This window comes from Hetaerina americana, unplaced genomic scaffold (assembly GCF_022747635.1).
Source record: "Hetaerina americana unplaced genomic scaffold, ioHetAmer1.1.p SCAF_7, whole genome shotgun sequence".
Lineage (NCBI taxonomy): Eukaryota > Metazoa > Arthropoda > Insecta > Odonata > Calopterygidae > Hetaerina > Hetaerina americana.
The window spans coordinates 1,952,242-1,971,539 of NW_027287316.1; the positions used below are offsets into that span (position 1 = coordinate 1,952,242).

At 42.8% G+C, this 19,298-nt stretch overlaps 1 protein-coding gene across 1 annotated transcript in view; it reads left to right on the plus strand.

Annotated features, from left to right (window-relative positions):
• Pdfr (Pigment-dispersing factor receptor) overlaps window positions 1-19,298 on the plus strand; it is a 291,502-nt gene that overhangs the window by 81,174 nt on the left and 191,030 nt on the right. The window contains exon 2 of the mRNA XM_071595271.1: window positions 18,419-19,155. Coding sequence (XP_071451372.1) covers window positions 19,077-19,155 — 79 coding nt within the window. The 5' untranslated portion in view covers window positions 18,419-19,076. The remainder of the gene's footprint in view (window positions 1-18,418; window positions 19,156-19,298) is intronic.

Here is a 19,298-nt window from a genome sequence, read left to right on the forward strand (position 1 = left end):
ACTTCCTTCTTTTCAAACCATGTAATGCTTCTACATTCCATCTTCTAACCCGCCGTTCCTGCCTTATCTTTTTAAAACGGACGCTACATTTCATAGCAACTAAATTATGGTCAGAGTCCACATCCTCTCCCGGGAAGCTGTGCGAATTTATCACACTGTTCCTAAACCTGTGTCTCACCAGAATATAATCTAGTTGATACCTTTCTGAATCACCTGGTATTTTCCATGTATACCTGCGTTTGTTGTGGTGTCTAAACCAAGTGTTGGTGATTACTAACCACTGTCTCCGGCAGAACTCAACTTCTTTCTCCCCGCAGTCATTCCTCGTGCCTAAACTGCCATCTCTTTTTCACCTACCGTTGCATTCCTATCCCCCATCACTATCAAATGTTTCCCTGCAGGAACACACGCGATTATGTCCTTTAACTGGTCGTATATCCTATCGACCTCTTCATCCTTATGGTTGCTCGGTGGCATGTATACCTGAATAATAACCAAGTTCGTCGGTTCTGCTTTAATCTCCACTAGTAGTATTCTATCCGTTACCTGCTCTATGTTGACTACGCTTCTGCCTACCCCTTCATTTAATATTATGGCAACCCCTCGTTGGCTCTCGTCCCCACCGCTGTATATTATTCTATACTTATCACTCCAGTAATCCCCGTTATCTTTCCATCTCACCTCGCATATACCTAAAATATCTATATTTCCCCTTTCCACCTCTCGCGTAACATTCTCCAATTTCCCTGTCCTCATCATTGTCCTAACATTCCACGTTCCAATTCTAACTGATTTGGTTTTCTTCTCCTGCGTCTTCTGTCCTGCTGCTGCTGGTTTTCCCTTGCAAGTGTTTCGTGGGATGACGACCGCGGAAGCCTTGCCTCCTCCGCTGCCGGGCACGACACACGGCCGATTGGGCCGAGCCCCGTAGTTGCCAGGACTCAAAATCTCTCTATTGTCCATCATATAAATCTTGTGAATGATAATTGAGGTGGTTTCCCGTTGCCTTCCTCAATAGTGTTTTTAACGTGACACCATCACTTACTGGCCGTCCGACTGGGGTCAGACGCTAATGCAGCCGCCTCACAAAGTAATTAGATTACTTCTCTTTCTTCCGATGGAGACGGAGTGGAATCCCGTCGAAACTATTTAGAAATAACATGTGAGTGATCCTTTTTTGTGTGTCTATAATATTTGTTACTGTGCAATGTACTATTCGCCACTTCCGTGTCACGTCCACGAAATCATATATATATATATATATATATATATATATATATATATATATGTATATAAACATATATATGTATATATACATACATATTTATATATATGCGTATATATAAATGTATGTATACACACACACACATATATATAGTATATATATATATATATTTATATTTATATATATATACATATATATATATATACATATATATATATATATATATATATATATATATATATATATATATATATATATATGCACATATATGTACATATATGTTCTCCTAAGCGCTTTCGCGAAATGATTTTTTACGGCTTGCGACGTGAGTTATCAAGATAGGAGTGAATCGACTAACTTACTTCCATCTTTGGCGATGAAGCCCCATCCTTAGACATGGTGTAACGCTGGTATAACGAATTTTATCTAGCTATGCCTCGGCAGTCATAATGGAATTCGTTTGATAATTCGATTCGTTCGATTATTTGTGAAAAACTCAAAAAGATGCTCGTGTTAATTTGTGCAAAGGAATGCTCAACAAATGCAATCGCGGTGAATCAAAAGCTGTGTCGCATTACATCTACGCAGGTGACGAATATTGGATCCATGCGCATCAGCCAGAAACAAAACAGCATCCAGTGTATGGGTCTTACAAGACGAGCCACATCCGGCGAAAGTGATTCGTGTACGAAGCACATCGGAGTAAATGATCGTCTTTTTGTTCTGAATGACGGGACATGCTGCAACTGTACCGTTACAGCAACGTGGACCCGTAATTGTGAATGGTACACGAGCATTTATTTGTCAGAATTCTCGGCAATATACGGAAATATAAGCGGCAACGAAGCAGCAACGAATTCTTCATTATTACAATGAAAGCTCTCACATATCGGCTGAAATGTATACCTTTTTGACTTGCCTAAACGTCAAATTGATGGCTCATTCTCCGTACAGCCATGATTTTCTCTCTTTTCCCATCGCAATTTTCAAACCCGAAGTTTGCAGATATGTGTCTACTTTGATGCTCATTTAATGAACGTGTGAACTTCATTCAATCCGTCTTATTACAGATGAACAAGTTATTTATTAATACGCCGTCCTTTTCCCTAAGGTATGTACTTTTTTAAAAATAAGTCATTAAACATCTTTCTTGCAACTCATCTCCAAACAAAGCGAAAAAATTATTGCTCTGATTACACAAAATAAATATAAAATACCGGTCAAGGCGAATAATGTTTACTCTCTGAAACTGTAGTGTTTTAATACACATTTTGCGGATTCCTTCGTTGAAAGTAATTGTGGTGGCGACTCCCGCAGTCTCTCGTAACTTCTATAAAATACAGCACAATAGTAGACGAACTAATGGCGATTCTTATATAGAATGTAATGTTTTAAATATTATGAAGCACCCATTTTACCTCTACTTTAAATACCAAAAAATATGTTCGGTAATAAATTCGGCCAAACGATACACTTGGTGAACTTGACAGTCACTTGAGATTTGTTCCTCCTTACTCATCTAATCACTGGAAAATTACCAGTGCTGGCCTGCGAAGCTGGTTTTCCATTGAGCGAAGACTCCGAGGATCGTATCCAAGAGAGATCGTCGAGAGCCTCGCCGTGAGTGGTAATTAAACGTGGTCTGCCTTCCCCCTTCTCACGGCCGCCGCCGACATCCAATGAACGATCAATGCATTGGGGTTAAGCACTGCCCCTCCTCCCTCGCCACTCGTCATAGGGGGTCTCCCCACCACCCACAAATCGCCCATCCACCCACCTACCCAACCCTCTATGAGGCGAACTAAAGGACGCAGATTTCTTAGGATTGTAATGTCTTCGCGCTAAATTCATAGCAAGGAGATTTGAGCCTTTTTAAAATCCCCCTCAAAACTTTGCGGTATTACCACGCATAGCATTACTTATAAGCAGCAACAGCGGTGACACATTGAATCGCACACGTAGCGTAAGTGACGCGGCCGCTTCAAGGATTTATCATTTTCGGAGCGCGTTTCGATTTGAAAGCATGACGGCGGAAAAGCGAGGGCAGGGTTTATTAGGCCGCACAAGCATTTGGGACCGATTCGAGGAAAAAACGCAATCCAGAGAACAGCTTACCGATTTTTGAAAACTGCCGAGAAAAAGCACCACGTATAAAAAAAGCAGCATTTCTCATGTACAAGATAACAGAGTAACTCTGTGCCGTGGGACGTGTGGGGTCGGTCGCTCCGACAGGAAGTGGCGGTAGCATGAAGGTGCACAAGGAAGTGACGTCAGTGATTGCCATGGTGACTGGGATGTCTTCAGGTCTTTAGGCAAGGAGTTTCAGAGAACGGCGTCTTTGATCAAGAAATCGACTATTGGTTGATGGAAGATGGGATCTACGGAGGTGGGCTCAGTGGGCGAGGTGCGGATGGAGATGGCCAGGAATATTTCCATGTGAACATTGGTGAGAACATGAAAGTGGGGCAGGATTGGAGATGTCCGTGACTGATAAATATTCTGATGGACCGTGGTCAATAAGAGACGAAATAATTTCATCTGTTTTTGGGGTCGGGTCACCAGGAATGGGATTGGTTGAAGTCATAGGGAAGCCGTAGATTCATGAACGTACTCAGAATTATTGGCAACGACTCACGCGGAACCTATAACTATCTATGAATGTGATGAAAATACTAGCACCGTGAATCAGGTTCTTACGTCAGCGACTTTATCGGTGGAATCGGTTACCTTTGAGGTTAAAGGAAAAATATAGTTCACACTTTTAGGCTTCACTTCGTGGAATTAATTGCTCGATGTCCATTTTAAATGACACCAACTGTGTCAAACCACAACCACTGACTTTGAAGCCCCAAAAAACCGGAGCCATCACCTTCGCTTCCCCCCCTCTTCTTCTCTGTCCAATGGGTTTATATTCAACAGCGGAATGTGTAACTTGTACCTGATGATGCCACAAGCCGGCGAAGCGCGTTGTGGCGTAATGGATTGTGGAAAATTAAACACTCATTTTAAGGAAAAAGGTTAAAGTGGAAGTTTTGAAGAGGAGAAGGCTTACAAAAATTGAGGGAAGGGGTTACGATCCTTGGGTGAATGGAGGTCGGAATATAAGTACGTCTTTGGAGATAGTTGAGCAGCAGTTCGAGAATTCCAAAATATTTTCCTTTGCAGGTTCCTTCGGAAGTATAGAATGTCGGTGAGGATATCAAGGCGGTCGTCCTTGGGGGTGCGGGATGAATTTTCTGAGGAGAGAATTAACCAAAGGACTTCAAGTGTGTGGGAGAAAAATGGCCCACCGCGTTTTCGAGTGGATCATTCACGCGATTATCTGAGAGAGAAGGGAGGGTCGTGGCGTTGTTCGCTTTGCTTCCGGGCAAGCCGCGGCAGTGTTTGGGGGGAAGAGAGTCGTCAGGCCGGGTTCGGAAAGATGCAGAGGTCGAGGTGGTGGGAAGTGCTTAGGGTCATTGAGAAACGCAGGAGAGAGGCCAGCTTTTCAAGTACTTGATGCGAAATTTGAGAAAATGGAAAACTGTGCTAAGATTTCAGTTAATTTTTTTGAAAATGGAATTTAGGATTGAGAGCGATCTTGTTTTAACGTGTGAATGTATTGATGTGAGGTTTTTTGTGAGATGTGAGGTTTTTATTAATAGTAAATTCCAAAGAAACTGCGGGAGATGCCGCAGCAGTAACTTTTAACGGAGTCATCCGCTAATGCGCATTTCAATGCAACAATTTCAGAGTGTAAAAATCATTCGTCTTGACTGGGATTCGAACCCAGATCCCTCAATATCCGGTCGAGTTTAAGAGGACGCCTCGGTAGCTTAAGTGGCTAAAGCACTCGACCGGGTATTGAGGGATCTGGGTTCGAATCTCAGACAAGGCGAATGATTTTTACACTCTGAAATTGTTGCATTTTTATTAATAACATTAACATGGTACTCCAAAATGATGTCAGAGAAATATTATCATTGAGATCCAAAATTTGGGAAAGTTCTGTTATTTTGTATTTTTTAGCACCCTGCAGGCAACCATTAGGGTGTGCGGCAGGGGGTGAATACACATCAGACTAAATTTGACCCGAATATTTTTACCCCTACCGCGGTCGGGTGATGTTATTCTGATCCTTTAGCGTTGCTGAAAAACATAACAACTCAAATTTATTCTACACTTAATCTTTCTTATTTTATTGGAAGGATCTCGCCTCCCTTGTGTGTCAGTGGAGAGGCAGGTCAGCCAGTGGGAATGCGAAGCACAGACCGTTAAGAAAATTAATACTTAAGTGTAAAATGAAAGGAATGCAGCTTGGCAGGTGCGTTGCACTAACTTGAAGGAAATATTCGTTACATATCTTAACTAGAAGGCGGTGGGATCAATTTTGTTCCTTTTGCTTTGGAAAGGATCAATTAGAAAGTGATGAGAGAGCATCTACTTCCAGACGGTACGTGAGGGCGCGTGGCAGGGGTGCCAAGGCCCTACTAGTAAAATAGAGAGCAACTATGCGCGAAGCCAACAAAAAACATGATAATGCACGCTCACTAAGTATTATACAAAACTTATTTCAACTTACATATTGCAAATAAATATACCATTAAGTAATACACAAAAGGGCATGCACCTACAAATGTCGATAATTCGACTTTCTTTTCTACTATGACTTCGATTTCTTGCTAATATGACCCATTCCAGGAAGAAACGAATATTGATATGCTGTCGAATGGGAGGCTGTCTGCGATCCCCCAGCTTCCTTCTGCACTCAGGCCAACCCGTGCAGCCCTATTGGCTTTCGAAATCTCACCGCGATCCCTATACCCCTTGAGAGCCCCGCCGTCGATTTTGGATCCGAGTCCCCGCCCCATCGTCTCCAACGCAAGGCCGCTATTCGAGCCCTTAGAGCCGCGAATTCGCGTTTCTTCGAGTCTGGCTGCAGGAGATCTACGGACAGCCATCTTAACTTACGTTTTCGCCTGAAAAATATATGATTAACCTTCTATTCTAAGACTAAAATTACCAGAGAATGAAGAAAAACATTGACTCCTGCTGATTGCCTACTCTACCGAGTGCACGGAGATATAAGTGACCTTTCTAATCAACTAGACTTGTGAGAACACTATATTTAATGCATTTTTGCGAAAATGTCGATAACATATGTAAGATCCAAGAAACGAAATGTGCGCAATCAATGCATTTAAGCAATAGCGCTTGTTTGTAATAAACTATCCGATCTCTCAAACAGTTAAAAATTCCACACCACACGAGGATGTTCAATCACTTAAGCATTAAACACTCTAAAAGAATGAAGAGCAAAATAAAACAAAGAATACTTATTTTTACAGCAGAGTAATCAGGCATGGAATGATGAGGTACCGACAAAGACGTTAGCGGCTCACAGCGCGAAGAGATATTGAACCCTCGGACGACACGAGGAAATGAAAGACACATGGGACACGACAAATAAACCCGTGGGTGGGTTGGTTAGAAATTTTGGTGGCACGGGCACCTTCTCCAAAGGAGCGAGGAAGAAGACTCCAGAGGCTGGAGGGAGTCTGGATGGAGAGGATAGAGGTGTGAGGGATTCGATTGGGCGGTTGGATGGGGGAGGGAAAGAAAACCCAAATGCATTAATAAGCGTCCCACTCTTCCGCGAAGTCGCTCGCTCTGGCTGGTTGCCCGTCTTTGCCGCAAGTGGCGCTGCTGCTGAATGAAATTGCCAGAGGCCTCCGGTGCCCCCTTCGAAGCCAGGCCTAAAATGAAAGCTTTTTCAGCGCTAGAAAGCTAAAAGAAATAAGTAACATTATATGAGCAGAGGAGAACCACTGGATAATCGATAGGCTGCTCCCTAAGGATGTCAGGGGCTATTCTGGTCCATTTTCTCGTATTCATGCACATGAAAATTATGAACAACTCCTTTTATATGGCCTTCAACTTCAGGATAGCAGGGGTAGTTGCAGGCAAAGAAAGATATTCTATAAGCGGCTTAGTAGAAATGGAAAAAAATTATGAAAACATTTTGGTGTGTGGTTCCCTTAAATTGTGCAAAAAACTGATTCTTCAGGTCTTAAGCTATTACCTCTCCCTTCGTTGTTCCCCTCCTTCCATTTCCCGCCTTAATGAGCCTGCGGTCAGCCTCCGTTACCAGTACTTCCTCGGGATAGTGGACGTAATTTCCAGGCTCGTCAGGGGAACACCGCGGCCGTAATCCAAAGTGCAATTCAAGTGGGGCAACTCCCGCGCGCTCATATTTGATCTCATTAAACCATTATACAACAATGGAATCACCCCAAGCCAATTTACATGTTCTGAGCTGTCGTAAGTGCGGATTAATGTCAACAGCGGACGTGAACTATTCCTATGGAACAAAGCGGCTGTTGTATAAAGTATTCAACTCCTTTTGTCGCTTGCTGCTCGTGAACTATTTGCCATGGCCGCAAAATACGGCTAGACTTTGGCTCAACTTAAAGTAGTTATTTATGTATAAATAAATAAATAAATAAATATATATATATATATACGTTTTTTTGTGATAATCTACCGGTTAAGTCAGGTTTTTGGATGGACACAGCTACTAAATAAAATATTTTATGACACCTAACAAAAAACAAATCCAGCCTCCTACTCTACATCAGGTCTCTCTTTATCTCTGAGTACTTTCTTCCTCCCTTCATCCCGTCCAACATCCCTATCCTGTTCCTTCCCTTTCCTCGTTTGCCTAACATCCTCCCCTCAATTATAGTCTTCAACATCCAACTCCCGGTCAGTACCACCTTCATCCATTTTCCCTGCTTCCAAAGGATTTCTCCTAACAAATCACTCTCTTCGCCCACCATACCAAGTACTTCCTCGTTTGTTTTCTTCTCTGTCCATTTCTTCTTCTCCATTCTTCTCCACACCCACATTTCAAAAGTCTCCAGTCTACGTCTCTCCTCCGGCTTCAATGAACATGTTTCCCCGCCGTACATAGCAACGCTCCAAATAAAAGGTGTAACGTGTCTTTTCTTAATACCCTTACTAAACGTCCCTGCCATCAACTCCCTCCTCCTTGTGAAAGCCTCTTTGCCTACCGCATTTCTTCTCCTTACGTCCCTACTACTTTGACAGTGTTGGTCCAAAACACTTCCGAGATTCGTAAACTGTTCTACCTGCTCTAGTTTTTGCCCTTTTATTGTAATGTTTAGCTTAACCTTTTTCTTTTTAGAAAATCGCATGACCTTTGTTTTATTAATATTGATTCTCATCCCATACCTGTCGCACTGAATTTCCAATTCACTCAGCAATGCTTCTAACCCCTTGGCTGACTGACAAACTAAAGCTTGGTCATCCGCTTACCTATCTGATTTTACGAATGCCCCGCCTAATTTCATTCCTACTTCACGTTCTTCCCATGCCTCTTTAATCATTTCCTCTGCATATAGGTTGAACAGCAGCAGTGATAATGGGCAACCTTGCCTTACACCTCTTCCTAACACTGCCCATCCGCACTCCCCGTACCCCACCCGCACCTGAGCAGTCTGAGACATTTACAGGTTGCGGATTAGCCTCCTGTCCCTCCAATCTATTCCTATTTTCTGCAATATACGCATTAGTTTTCCCCAATTTACTCTATCAAACGTTTTTTCAAAATCTACGACAGAGGCTAATACCTCCTGGTTGTACTCTATATTCCTCTCGATTAATGATCTCATTTCTGCAATGGCATCACGCGTACCTCTCCCCTTCCTAAACCCAAACTGATCATCCCCTAAGTAATCATTTGCCCTACTCTCTATCCTTCTGTTTATGATCCTTAGAACAACTTTAGCTGCGTGGGATATCAAGCCTATTGTTCTGTAGTCCCCTTATTATGTAGCCTTTACCTTTTTCAGAATAGTAACTAACACTGATCTTATAAAATCTTCCTGCCAGATTCCTTCATCATAGATTCACAAATATTTCGCTTGAATATTCACTTGAATTCACCTTTCACTCTCCTTCGGTCACTTTCAAGCGACCCGCCAATGCATTCGGGATTTCAGAAGGACACAACCGATACAACGGTAAAATTTATATATCTCCTTTCCGCTCCCAACGAAAAGCAACATGGCAACCGACGCAACATCCCCCTCTTCAATTCTGTGCGCTTCATTCTTCCTTTTTACTGACTTTGGAATGCGCTCATTAATCCTTGAACTTTCGCATACCTATTGATTTGATGAATTGACCACCGTCTCTCATTCCTCTCTCCTGCTATACCGATGTATTTCTATCAATTGCTCCACATAGGCCCTGAAAAGCAAAAAAGTAATAATCGATCTCTTATTTTTATCCTTCTCCCTACACTGCCCATCTCTACTCTGCAGCCGCCATTATCAACAGAATAGTATGAAACATGCACAGGTTGCGGAAAAATCTCTTATTCCTACAAGCTACTCTTATTTTCGGAACGTAGTCGTCAAATCTACCCAAATCACTCTTTCATCTTCCCAAAATCTACGAGGCAGAAAATATGAGATCATATTTCATGGTCCTTTCTGGTAGTGACCCCATTACTGTGCGGCGTGCCTCTCACCTCTCTGCACCACAAACGACCATCGCCTAAGCAATCGTTGGCTTCGCTCTCTATTTCCTTAAGGATAATCATGAGTACTAATTTTGACTGCGTGCAAAATCAAACTTAGCATTTTGCATTCCGCACGTACGACGCCGCACGTAAGATGGATGAGAACATAATCAAAAGTGGTGATATATAAGAAAGTGTTTGGTTTTACATAGCGAGGCTCCGCTGCTTATATCCAGATGTTTTGTCCCCCGAATTTCCTATTTGCGTCACCACGAGCGATTCATTTTCAAGCACCGTCGATGAATGAATGAATGATTCTGCATGGCCATTCTGCGATCGGAAATGACCCCTCCATCGCCAGATCTTCCCCATCCACGCTGACGCATACGTATTGGTCTGCTCCTGACCCTTGACCGCATTCGTGCAATCAGTTGGCACTTGAATGCCAGTATTATTACGACTTCACAGAGATGTCTAGGAATGCTGCGATTGCCTCCGATGGGGCAGTCTCGCATTTGCGAACGCAGTCACACCTGGGTTTCCTTGCAAATGCGCCACTGTGACAGAAATCGTTCGCCTTGACCGGAATTCAAATCTGATTTCAGATCAGAGATGCAAGGCGGACAAATTGGATGAAGTGAGCTACCGAGGATAGATCTGCTAAACTATGAAGTATTCGTTGTGAATCTGATTATAAAATAGCTTAAAGGCATGAGCAATCAATGATGCGAGTTTTTACTATTATCAGCCGATTAACGCACGTTCTCGGCAAAAGTAAAGGAGTTATCATTTAACACTAAATCTAAATAAATTGGATGTGTTTTCGTGATTTTCCGATGAGTGACCCAAGAAAACGCTGGTATGGAAATGGTGAGCCTTGAAAAATAGAACTCGTCCGCAGTGATAACCCTATGCAATGGACCAATCGTCAATGACTGGCAGGTCGTCACTATGCACTTAACACGCCGACCACACCATTCCTTCATGCATTGTTGGATTAAAAATGATTACCTTGCTCGACTCAATAGTTCTCGAGTTATGTAATATTAATTTATCAAAGGTTACTTACGGCTGAATTAATTCATATTTTACCTCATAATACGCAAAGCACTCCCTTTTCAGGTTACTTTTAGAAGTGAAAAAGTGAGTGCAAGAATTGGTTGTCCTCAAAATCCACATCCCATGGAAACATTTTAGGAATAGGCTATCCTTTCATTTCACTGTGTATTTTCCGTTCTTCATTTCTAGTCTCGCCTCGATGAAGCCAATACATAATTGACACGAGGGGGGGGGGGGTTCGCTGCCCCGCCAAGGCCACTATTTTGTGAGCCCGGCTGCCTTTCTAGGGGGATCTCGTCCCATGCGGTAATTAATCATTTTCGCAGTCCGCAATGCTCGCTTTGCATTCGTTGAGAGGTGTCCCGGGGGGAAGGGGATTCCAGGGAGACACGCCTCCAAACCCCCCCTAGCCCCACAGGAGAGGGTCTGGGACATCCGCTTCAGCCGTCCGTGCTTGTAAGTTCAGCACGGAGAAAATGTTTAGTGGACCGTTTATCGGGCGGCGCAGCTGGCGTTGAGATTAAATCGATCGAAGAAGAAACAAGGGGGAGGTGGGGGGCGGCCCCCATGCTCGCTCCACCCCTGCCGTGGACGCCCCTTCCTGCCTCGCGCACTGACGAGGATAGGCATTTCAAAAGCAGACGAGAATTTTCCGAGGCGGCCGAATTATTAATGCACCAGTGTCCCCGTGACCGCGGATCCTGGGACTGCCAGTCGGAGACCGTTCGTTTCGCTTCCGTCATGGTTTGTCGTCTCTGTTTAATCGCAGCGCGCCTATGAATATCAAAATAATCGGAAGTGTCCGCTGCAGATAAACAGTCTCTTGCCATTCAATTATTTATACGATTTGAATGCTTCTGTCGCTGAAATGGTGAGAATCGATGCGCGTTTCCGCTCTTCGACTGGGAAGTTTTTAAGTTGGCCTTGAATTTTTTTGCGTGAAATTTGGCGAATAGACACTCAATCACTCATATTTTACTTGTGTTGTTCATTCAATAAAATTTAAATATTTTTCCACTGAATATGTCTTAGAAATACTGTTATATTTATTATTATTTTTATTATTATATGCTATATTATTATCAATACTGCTTTTATCACAAATAGGGGATCGGGATGGTACGGTGGCTAACGGACTGGCTTCCCACTGGGTTCGAATCCCGGAGGTGGCAAATATTTTTCCGTGGTATCCCGATTCCTACTTGAGGTGCTTTAAGGAGAGCACCTACGAGTGGGTACCCCGTCCATTGGATGGGACGTTAAACTGTGATGACCCCTCGGCGCCTTTCGTTATTAGAGTAGGCTATAATGCCGACGCCCGGTTTCTCTCCACCTTCCCCCTTTCTTATCCATCTCAAATGGCGAAAATGACCTCTACAAACCATTTATCCACCTTCAACTTGTTAGAAAGCTAACGGCCATTGAATTCATAGTTATCGGTCAAAATTCAAGAGACGTTGTGAAGCTAGATCTTTTTGTTAGACTTTAAAACATTTTTATCATTATATTTATTCATGTCGTTTTATGTAGTTTATTTTTCAGATAACTATCACAAAATTTTGCACTAGCGTGACGGTTATTAAATACTTCAAATGACGGCACATCTGAATGAGACGGATTTTGCGTAGTTTCTCACGAAATCGTTTAAGGGCCTGCGATAAATCATAACATTCGACTGCGAGTGGAACTAGGAATAATTGGAAATATTTTGTTATAGAGGCCATAGTTTTACAGGAGGTATTGTTTTTCAACAGTTGAGTGATTTTATTTAAGATCTTTCTTTTGCTTCAAAGAAAGGCATATTATAAACAAGATGATAGTTCTCATGCGGGTGTCAATGATGAGCGTCTCTTTTGGTCATTCATGATTATGCGTTTCCGTAACACGACTCAAATTCAAGGAGACATTTTCGAATAATGTGATAGGATATAATGCATGATTTACTTCTATATTAAACATTCGTGATTTTACTGCCAGCTTGTAATGTGAAATATCGGTACAAAGCGTCCACGTATCACGAATGGCGGAGATCAAAGTGAAGGCAAAGGTTTGCCCTGGTTTTTCCTGATCAATGAATTTCATTGCGTGAGTGGATTTATCGTACTTTACCTGTTTAAGCCAATATAATAGTTTCCATTGATCACCCCCTTGCCTGCTGAGAAGGAGAGAATCAATTAGCCCCTTGTTCTGCATGTTCTATATTCAAAGTCGGATTCATAGCCATTTTACTTTAGGGACATCCGTTTTGAGGAGGAAGGAGAATATTCTAGCCTGGTTGATGCAATACGCCTGCAACATGTTTTTCCCAGGGAATTCTTTCAATTGTCTTTTTCGCTCAGTTGGAAATTGGATCGTACCGATAATCTGAAGGCAGTTGTGTACGAGGAAGCGCTCTAATGGCCGGAGCCAGCGGGGAGCTCATGCTAGGGAATGAGAGATGGCATGGGGGAGAGGAATGGGAAGGTTAGTGACAGAGTAGGGAGCATTGCACGAGGACAGAATATTTATTATATATTTATTTCATAATTACGTTGCAATTAGGCGATTTTCCTGGTGGCAACGGTCAAGTTTGGTCAAAGATAACTCTTACAACGAAAATTACCTACATACACGCACTAGAAAAACAGATAAGAGACAAAATATTCTTACATACAATGACACTTCCACATCACATACAAACAATATTTTAAACACTACAATAAAGTTCATTACCCAGTGGCTGATTTACATTTATACTTAAAACTTCTAAAATTGGATGGAAAGGGCTCAAACAAACCTCCAGGGAGCTGGTTACAATCAATAATAGTTCTATTTAAAAAAGAGTAGTTTTTCTTATTTGTTTTTTGCGTCCTTATTTTTATTTTGAAACTATGGTCGTGTTTTCCCTTAAAGTTAGGCTCTTCTATCTCTTTCTATAAATCTTCCCTCGTCTCGTCCTTTTTAGCAATTCTATACATCGCGCCTAACCTACTCCTTTTTCTTCTATTTTTCAAACTCTCCCATTTCAGTACATCTAACATATCCGTAACACTATCTGTTCTTTTGTACCTTCCGAGTACATATCTTGCTGCCTTTCTTTGAACTTTTTCTATCTTTTTGATATGTCCCACCTCATATGGATCCCATGCTATGGAGGAGTATTCTAGGATATGGATAACCAGTACCTTATATGCTTGTTCTTTTGTGGCTACGCTACTTCCTTTTAAATTTCGCATTACCCGATGAAGCACTATAAATCCCTTCCGCGTCAAATTATCTACTTAGACTCCACCACCAAGATCCCGAGTTAAATAAATGCCTAAATATTTGCATTGACTGGTGCATGGAATTCTTTCTCCAAAGGGTGTAAATTTCCTTTTCTGTATTCTTTTTATTTGAAAAATTTATATGCTTACTTTTACTTATATTAATGCCCATATTATTATTTGTAACCCAGTCCCCAAGGCGACCGATGTCATTTTGTAGTATTACGCGGTCATTTAGATGCTCTACTCGTCTGTATATAATGCAGTTATCAGCAAAGAGCCTTATTTGGGAATGTACATTGTTTGGTAGATAGTTTACATAAATTAGGAAGAGTAATGGCCCTAGAACACTGCCTTGTGGAACTCCAGCTAAAACTCTCGCCTCATTTGAAAATGTATCCCCTAATTTTACTTTTTGAGTTCTGCCTCTAAGAAAATTTTTTATCCATTGTTTTACCCTCAAGTCCAATGGTAACGAATCCAACTTTAACAATAATTTATCGTGAGGCACTCGGTCAAAAGCTGCCGAAAAATCAACAATTACTGCAGCCACTGCCTTTCCTTCATCTATTGCGTCGCCGATGTATTGGCTTAATCCAAAAAGCTGCGTTTCACACGAGTATCCCGTTCTCAACCCATGTTGGTGTTTGAATAGCCATCAATCTCTTGCCCACCATTCCCGAATGTAGTCAGCGATTCTTTTTTCCATTATTTTGCAAACAACTGAGGTTATGCTTACCGGTCTATAATTGTTGGCTATTGTTTTATCCCCTTTCTTGAAAATTGGTGCATTATTTGCTTTTTTCCAATCATTGGGCAAGGCATCATTATTTAAAGTTACTTTGAATAGATGACTCTGGTACAAAGCTATTGCGGTATCACCCAGTTTTAGAATGCCAATTGAGATATTATCCGGTCCCACTGACTTATTTTTCCTCATCCTCCTTATTTTTTTCACAAAATACGAGTACTCCAAGATAATACCTTAGGGCAGGGAGCTATTTGGTGCTGTTATGCTGATGAAGTTATCAATCGGACATTATGAACGTCACTGCATTAGAAATTAGCTATTTGCTCTCGGTCGATGGCCAGAGACACAAATTACCGATGGCCTCCCGGATGATGTTACATTGTTTTTACTTTCCATTATAAAGTAAAGAAATCCATCTAAGTCAATGAAAACAAAATATTTACCACTCTCAGGTGATTTTAATCAAAATATAGACCTCAGTCAAATAACCTTATTTTTGCAATCAATATGGAATAAGGCAAATAAGACAATATGGTAATATGGGATAAAATGGGAATGTACGTCAATGTTAATGTCAGTAAGGCAACACAAGATATAATTTAGAGACAAACAAGCTTCGTGATATGCTATCTCATGACAATGTTCAGCAATTTTAGGCTGGGTACACAGCTTACCGCTTACGTACCAAGTAGTGTTGAAGGCGTTTCTATTAACATCACCTTTCGCTATTTTCTTCAGAAATCTATCTTTAAAAAATACTTGTCCAGTTTATCCAGCTACCTTTTTACTTATTTTTCTTTGCTTCAGTTTCACCCACACTTCTTAGGTTTATTCGTGGGTCTCCTTAAACAAAAACAATTAATCGTCACGAATTCAAACTTTTTATCTCTGTTAATGCAGAAACATATGTCTCCTCGTATCCGTGGAAAGGTCTACTGCACGTGTCGGTATTGGTAAAAGTGTTTTCTAATATATAGTCCCTGCTACGATAAGGCTTTCAACTTGAAGAGATCAACTTAGCCATTCCGGTTAAAAACATCAATCTTCCATTTTCCATTCCATGTGTGCCGCCGTCCTAATTCCCTTCACTTCGTTTATATTTTGATTTCCCAAATCCATATTCATGCAAAGGAGTTTTCTTCCATTGAAATCATAATCCAGACTTTGTTATTTTAAGACGCATTTTGCATCAGTTCTTTATAAATTAATGATAGTTCGAACAAAATTCCACTCCCTGCATATTGTTGCATATCCATATACGTGTAACTATGCCTTTTGCGGTGTCTAAACCAAGTGTTGGTGATGACTAAGCCCTGTCTCCCGCAGAACTCAACTGCTTTCTCCCCGCGGTCATTCGTCGTGCCTAAACCGTAGTCCCCAACCTCCTCTCCATCTCTTCCTTCGTCTACCGTCGCATTCCAATCCCCAATCACTCTCAAATGTTTCCCAGCTGGAACACACGCGATTATGTCCTCTAATTGATCGTATATCCTATCGAACTCTGCCTCCTTAAGGTTGCTCGGTGGCATTTAAACCTGAAGAATAGCTAGGTTCATCGGTTCTCCTTTCCTCTCTACTAGTAATATTCTATCCTATGCTTGCTCTATATTGACTACGATTCTTCCTATCTTTTTATTGAATACCCTCCCTGGCCCACGTCCCTTTCGATATATATCACCCTCTATCTATCAATCTCCGCTATTCTTCCAGCTCACTGTGCACAGGCATCTACATATCTACGAGGGTCATCCGGAAAGTAGTACCCGTTCGTGAAATAAAGACACAAAAGTAAATATTAACAAACATAAAAAATTTTATTTGAAAGAGGATACTTTAAACTACTTCTCAACATAATCTCCAAGCAAATTAAGGCATTTGTCCTAACGTGTGACAAGTTTCTGTATTCCTGCTGCATAGTCCTTCGCCGCCAGCTCATTGAGATACGCGAGGGACCCATCTTGCACAAATTTTTGCATAATGCAGATGGTGTTTAACAATTTCATGAACAATTGTTCGAGAAACATTGGGAAAATGCTCACAGATGTCATCAATTGTGACGCGCCGATCGTTCCTCACGAATTCGTCAACTGAGCTCACCAGTTGGTCTGTAATGACAGACGGTCTCCCCGAACGCTCATCGTCGTGTGTGTTCCCCCTCCCCATGTTGAAGTTGCGACACCACCGCCGAACAGACGACTCGTCCATTGCATTGTCTCCATACACCTCCTTTAATTGGCGATGAATATCACATGGGCGAACGTTTCTTGCATTGAGGAATTTAATCACTGCCCTCACTTCACAACTGGCGGCGTTCTCAATTTTTTTAAACATTGTAAACAATCACAGAAACAACACAGGCAATGCTAGCGTCAGGCAACTTGGCTCAGAGAAGGCAGACAAGCCACTGAAGCTATCTGACCTCGTCCAGCGGCTACTCGCGTCGTCAGCACTTCATGCGGCACGAACGGGTACTACTTTCCGGATGACCCTCGTACATAATGCCTTGCAAGCCGCCGCAAGGGCATTAGGTTACAACCAGTAAAAGAGAACAAAACCACATGCAAACCAAACCACTCGGGCCCCAAGTTTTAGGAACCTTGTGGTCCGAGAGGTTTGGTTTGCAAAACTTGTGCGGACCACAAGTTTTGCAAACCAGGCCTCATACATCCTCAAGTTTTACGACTGTGAATGTAAATCTTGTATTCTGTGGTATGCGTTTATTGGTAAATATTTTGATTTTATTAGTTAACTTATATGACCAAAAATTTTTAGTCTTCGCCTCGTATAATGTAGAAACTATTTGATTCTAATTTCGCAGTGCCCACCAACGGGAGTAAATGACATTAGGAGGAAATGCCACTTCAGTTATTCCAATGGTACAAAACTTTCAATTTCATTCTTTGCCTTCCACACCTGGAATCCTTAATGAAAAGATTACAAGGTGCTATTAGGCTTTTTGAAAAATAAATATTTATAACCTTTAAAATACTTTGCGGTTATTTAGCTGGAGAAAATCTAATTAAAGGTTGAAATTCTAGTTTAAAATAATAAGAGCTGCTTAATGATGAGTGTCCAATTGAAAGCATTTGAATGATGCGAAATTGTCATTAGTTCAGAGTGCCTTTCGAATTGGCGTCGACTGCATGGATGATATGCCGAGGGCACCGTTTGCCTCGTAAAATGATAAAAGGTGCATAGTTGACTTCAATCGTCGAGAAAACAAAAAAACAAATTCTTAGGACAAACTTGTAGGTATCGAGGTCTTTGATTACCATTAGAAATTGTGTGTTAGGGTTACGGTAATTAATTAGAAATTTCTAAAATTTATGCATACATTTAGAGACCTAATGAATTGGTTATTTTTTCCAAATCAGTCCACATGGCTTTTTGGATGCATTAAAACAATTGTGAATGCTGTGATTCCTTCGGACGTTTTTTTTTCAATTTTCAATCATCGTACGTGAAAGTCATTATTTAAAAATTATGGTAAAACGTTTACTTAAATGTTGCAAATACATCAGGTCAGTCTATGTTAATCTAGTTACGTATAGATAAACGATGTCACGTTGTCGGTGGTCACTCATGGGCTGCACGTAAACAAATATTTTCAGGAGTGAGAGGATCGCTGGGGTCGAGCCTTGGCAGTGCGGCGCCGGGGTTCTCACGGGTCAGTCTGGGAGGACGAGCCCCTCGACCGTCCCCTAACAGCTGGCTCCCGCATCCGCCGGTGTCGCGTGCCAACACGCCTTACGAAGCGTGGCCGGAGCAGCGAGGGCAGAGGGAGCGACGGCGAACCCGGCCGGGGGCCTGACGCCGGTGCCATGCGGCCCTCTACCCTCGACAAGTGCCTTCCGCCCCCCGAAGTGCGCGCACCCTGAAGCGGGTTCCGCCTCCGTCACCCCGGACCGCCCGCAAGCTGCCTCCACGCCACCTCTCCGCCCCCCGGTTCTGCGCCCCCCGGCTCCCCCTCCGCGCCCCACGCACGCCTCCAAGCTGTCCCGGCTGATCGGAGCCCCGAGTGAGTTGGCCCCGCTCCTCCGCTGCCGCCGCCACCAAGGGGGGGCCCCCTCGCCGCTCGCCGCCGCTCGCCGGGAGGGGGCGGGCGGCGGGGGCGCGGGGGAGGGGGCCGAGGTGATAGCGCGCCGACCGCCGCCCCCAGGCGCCGCCCCCGCGCCCAGGGGCCGGAGACTTCGGCGTCCGGCGGCCTCCCCGCTCCGTCGCCGCCTCGTGCTGCTCTCCCTGCTCTCGCTGGCGCTCTGCTCCGTCGCCATGGAGGCGGACGACGCCCCCGCGACGACCCTGGAGAGCTGCATGAACAAGTACGCCCACTTCGAGATCGCGGCCGGAGGTGAGTCTCATCGGTCGGGGCACCACCCTCCGGTCTATAATTCATGGAACTGGGACTATCGTATTGAAGATGGTGGGCTTCAAAGTATCCTCGTCTTGATTAATCCTCAAAACTCATTCGCATGGTAGTAATTATATCTTTAA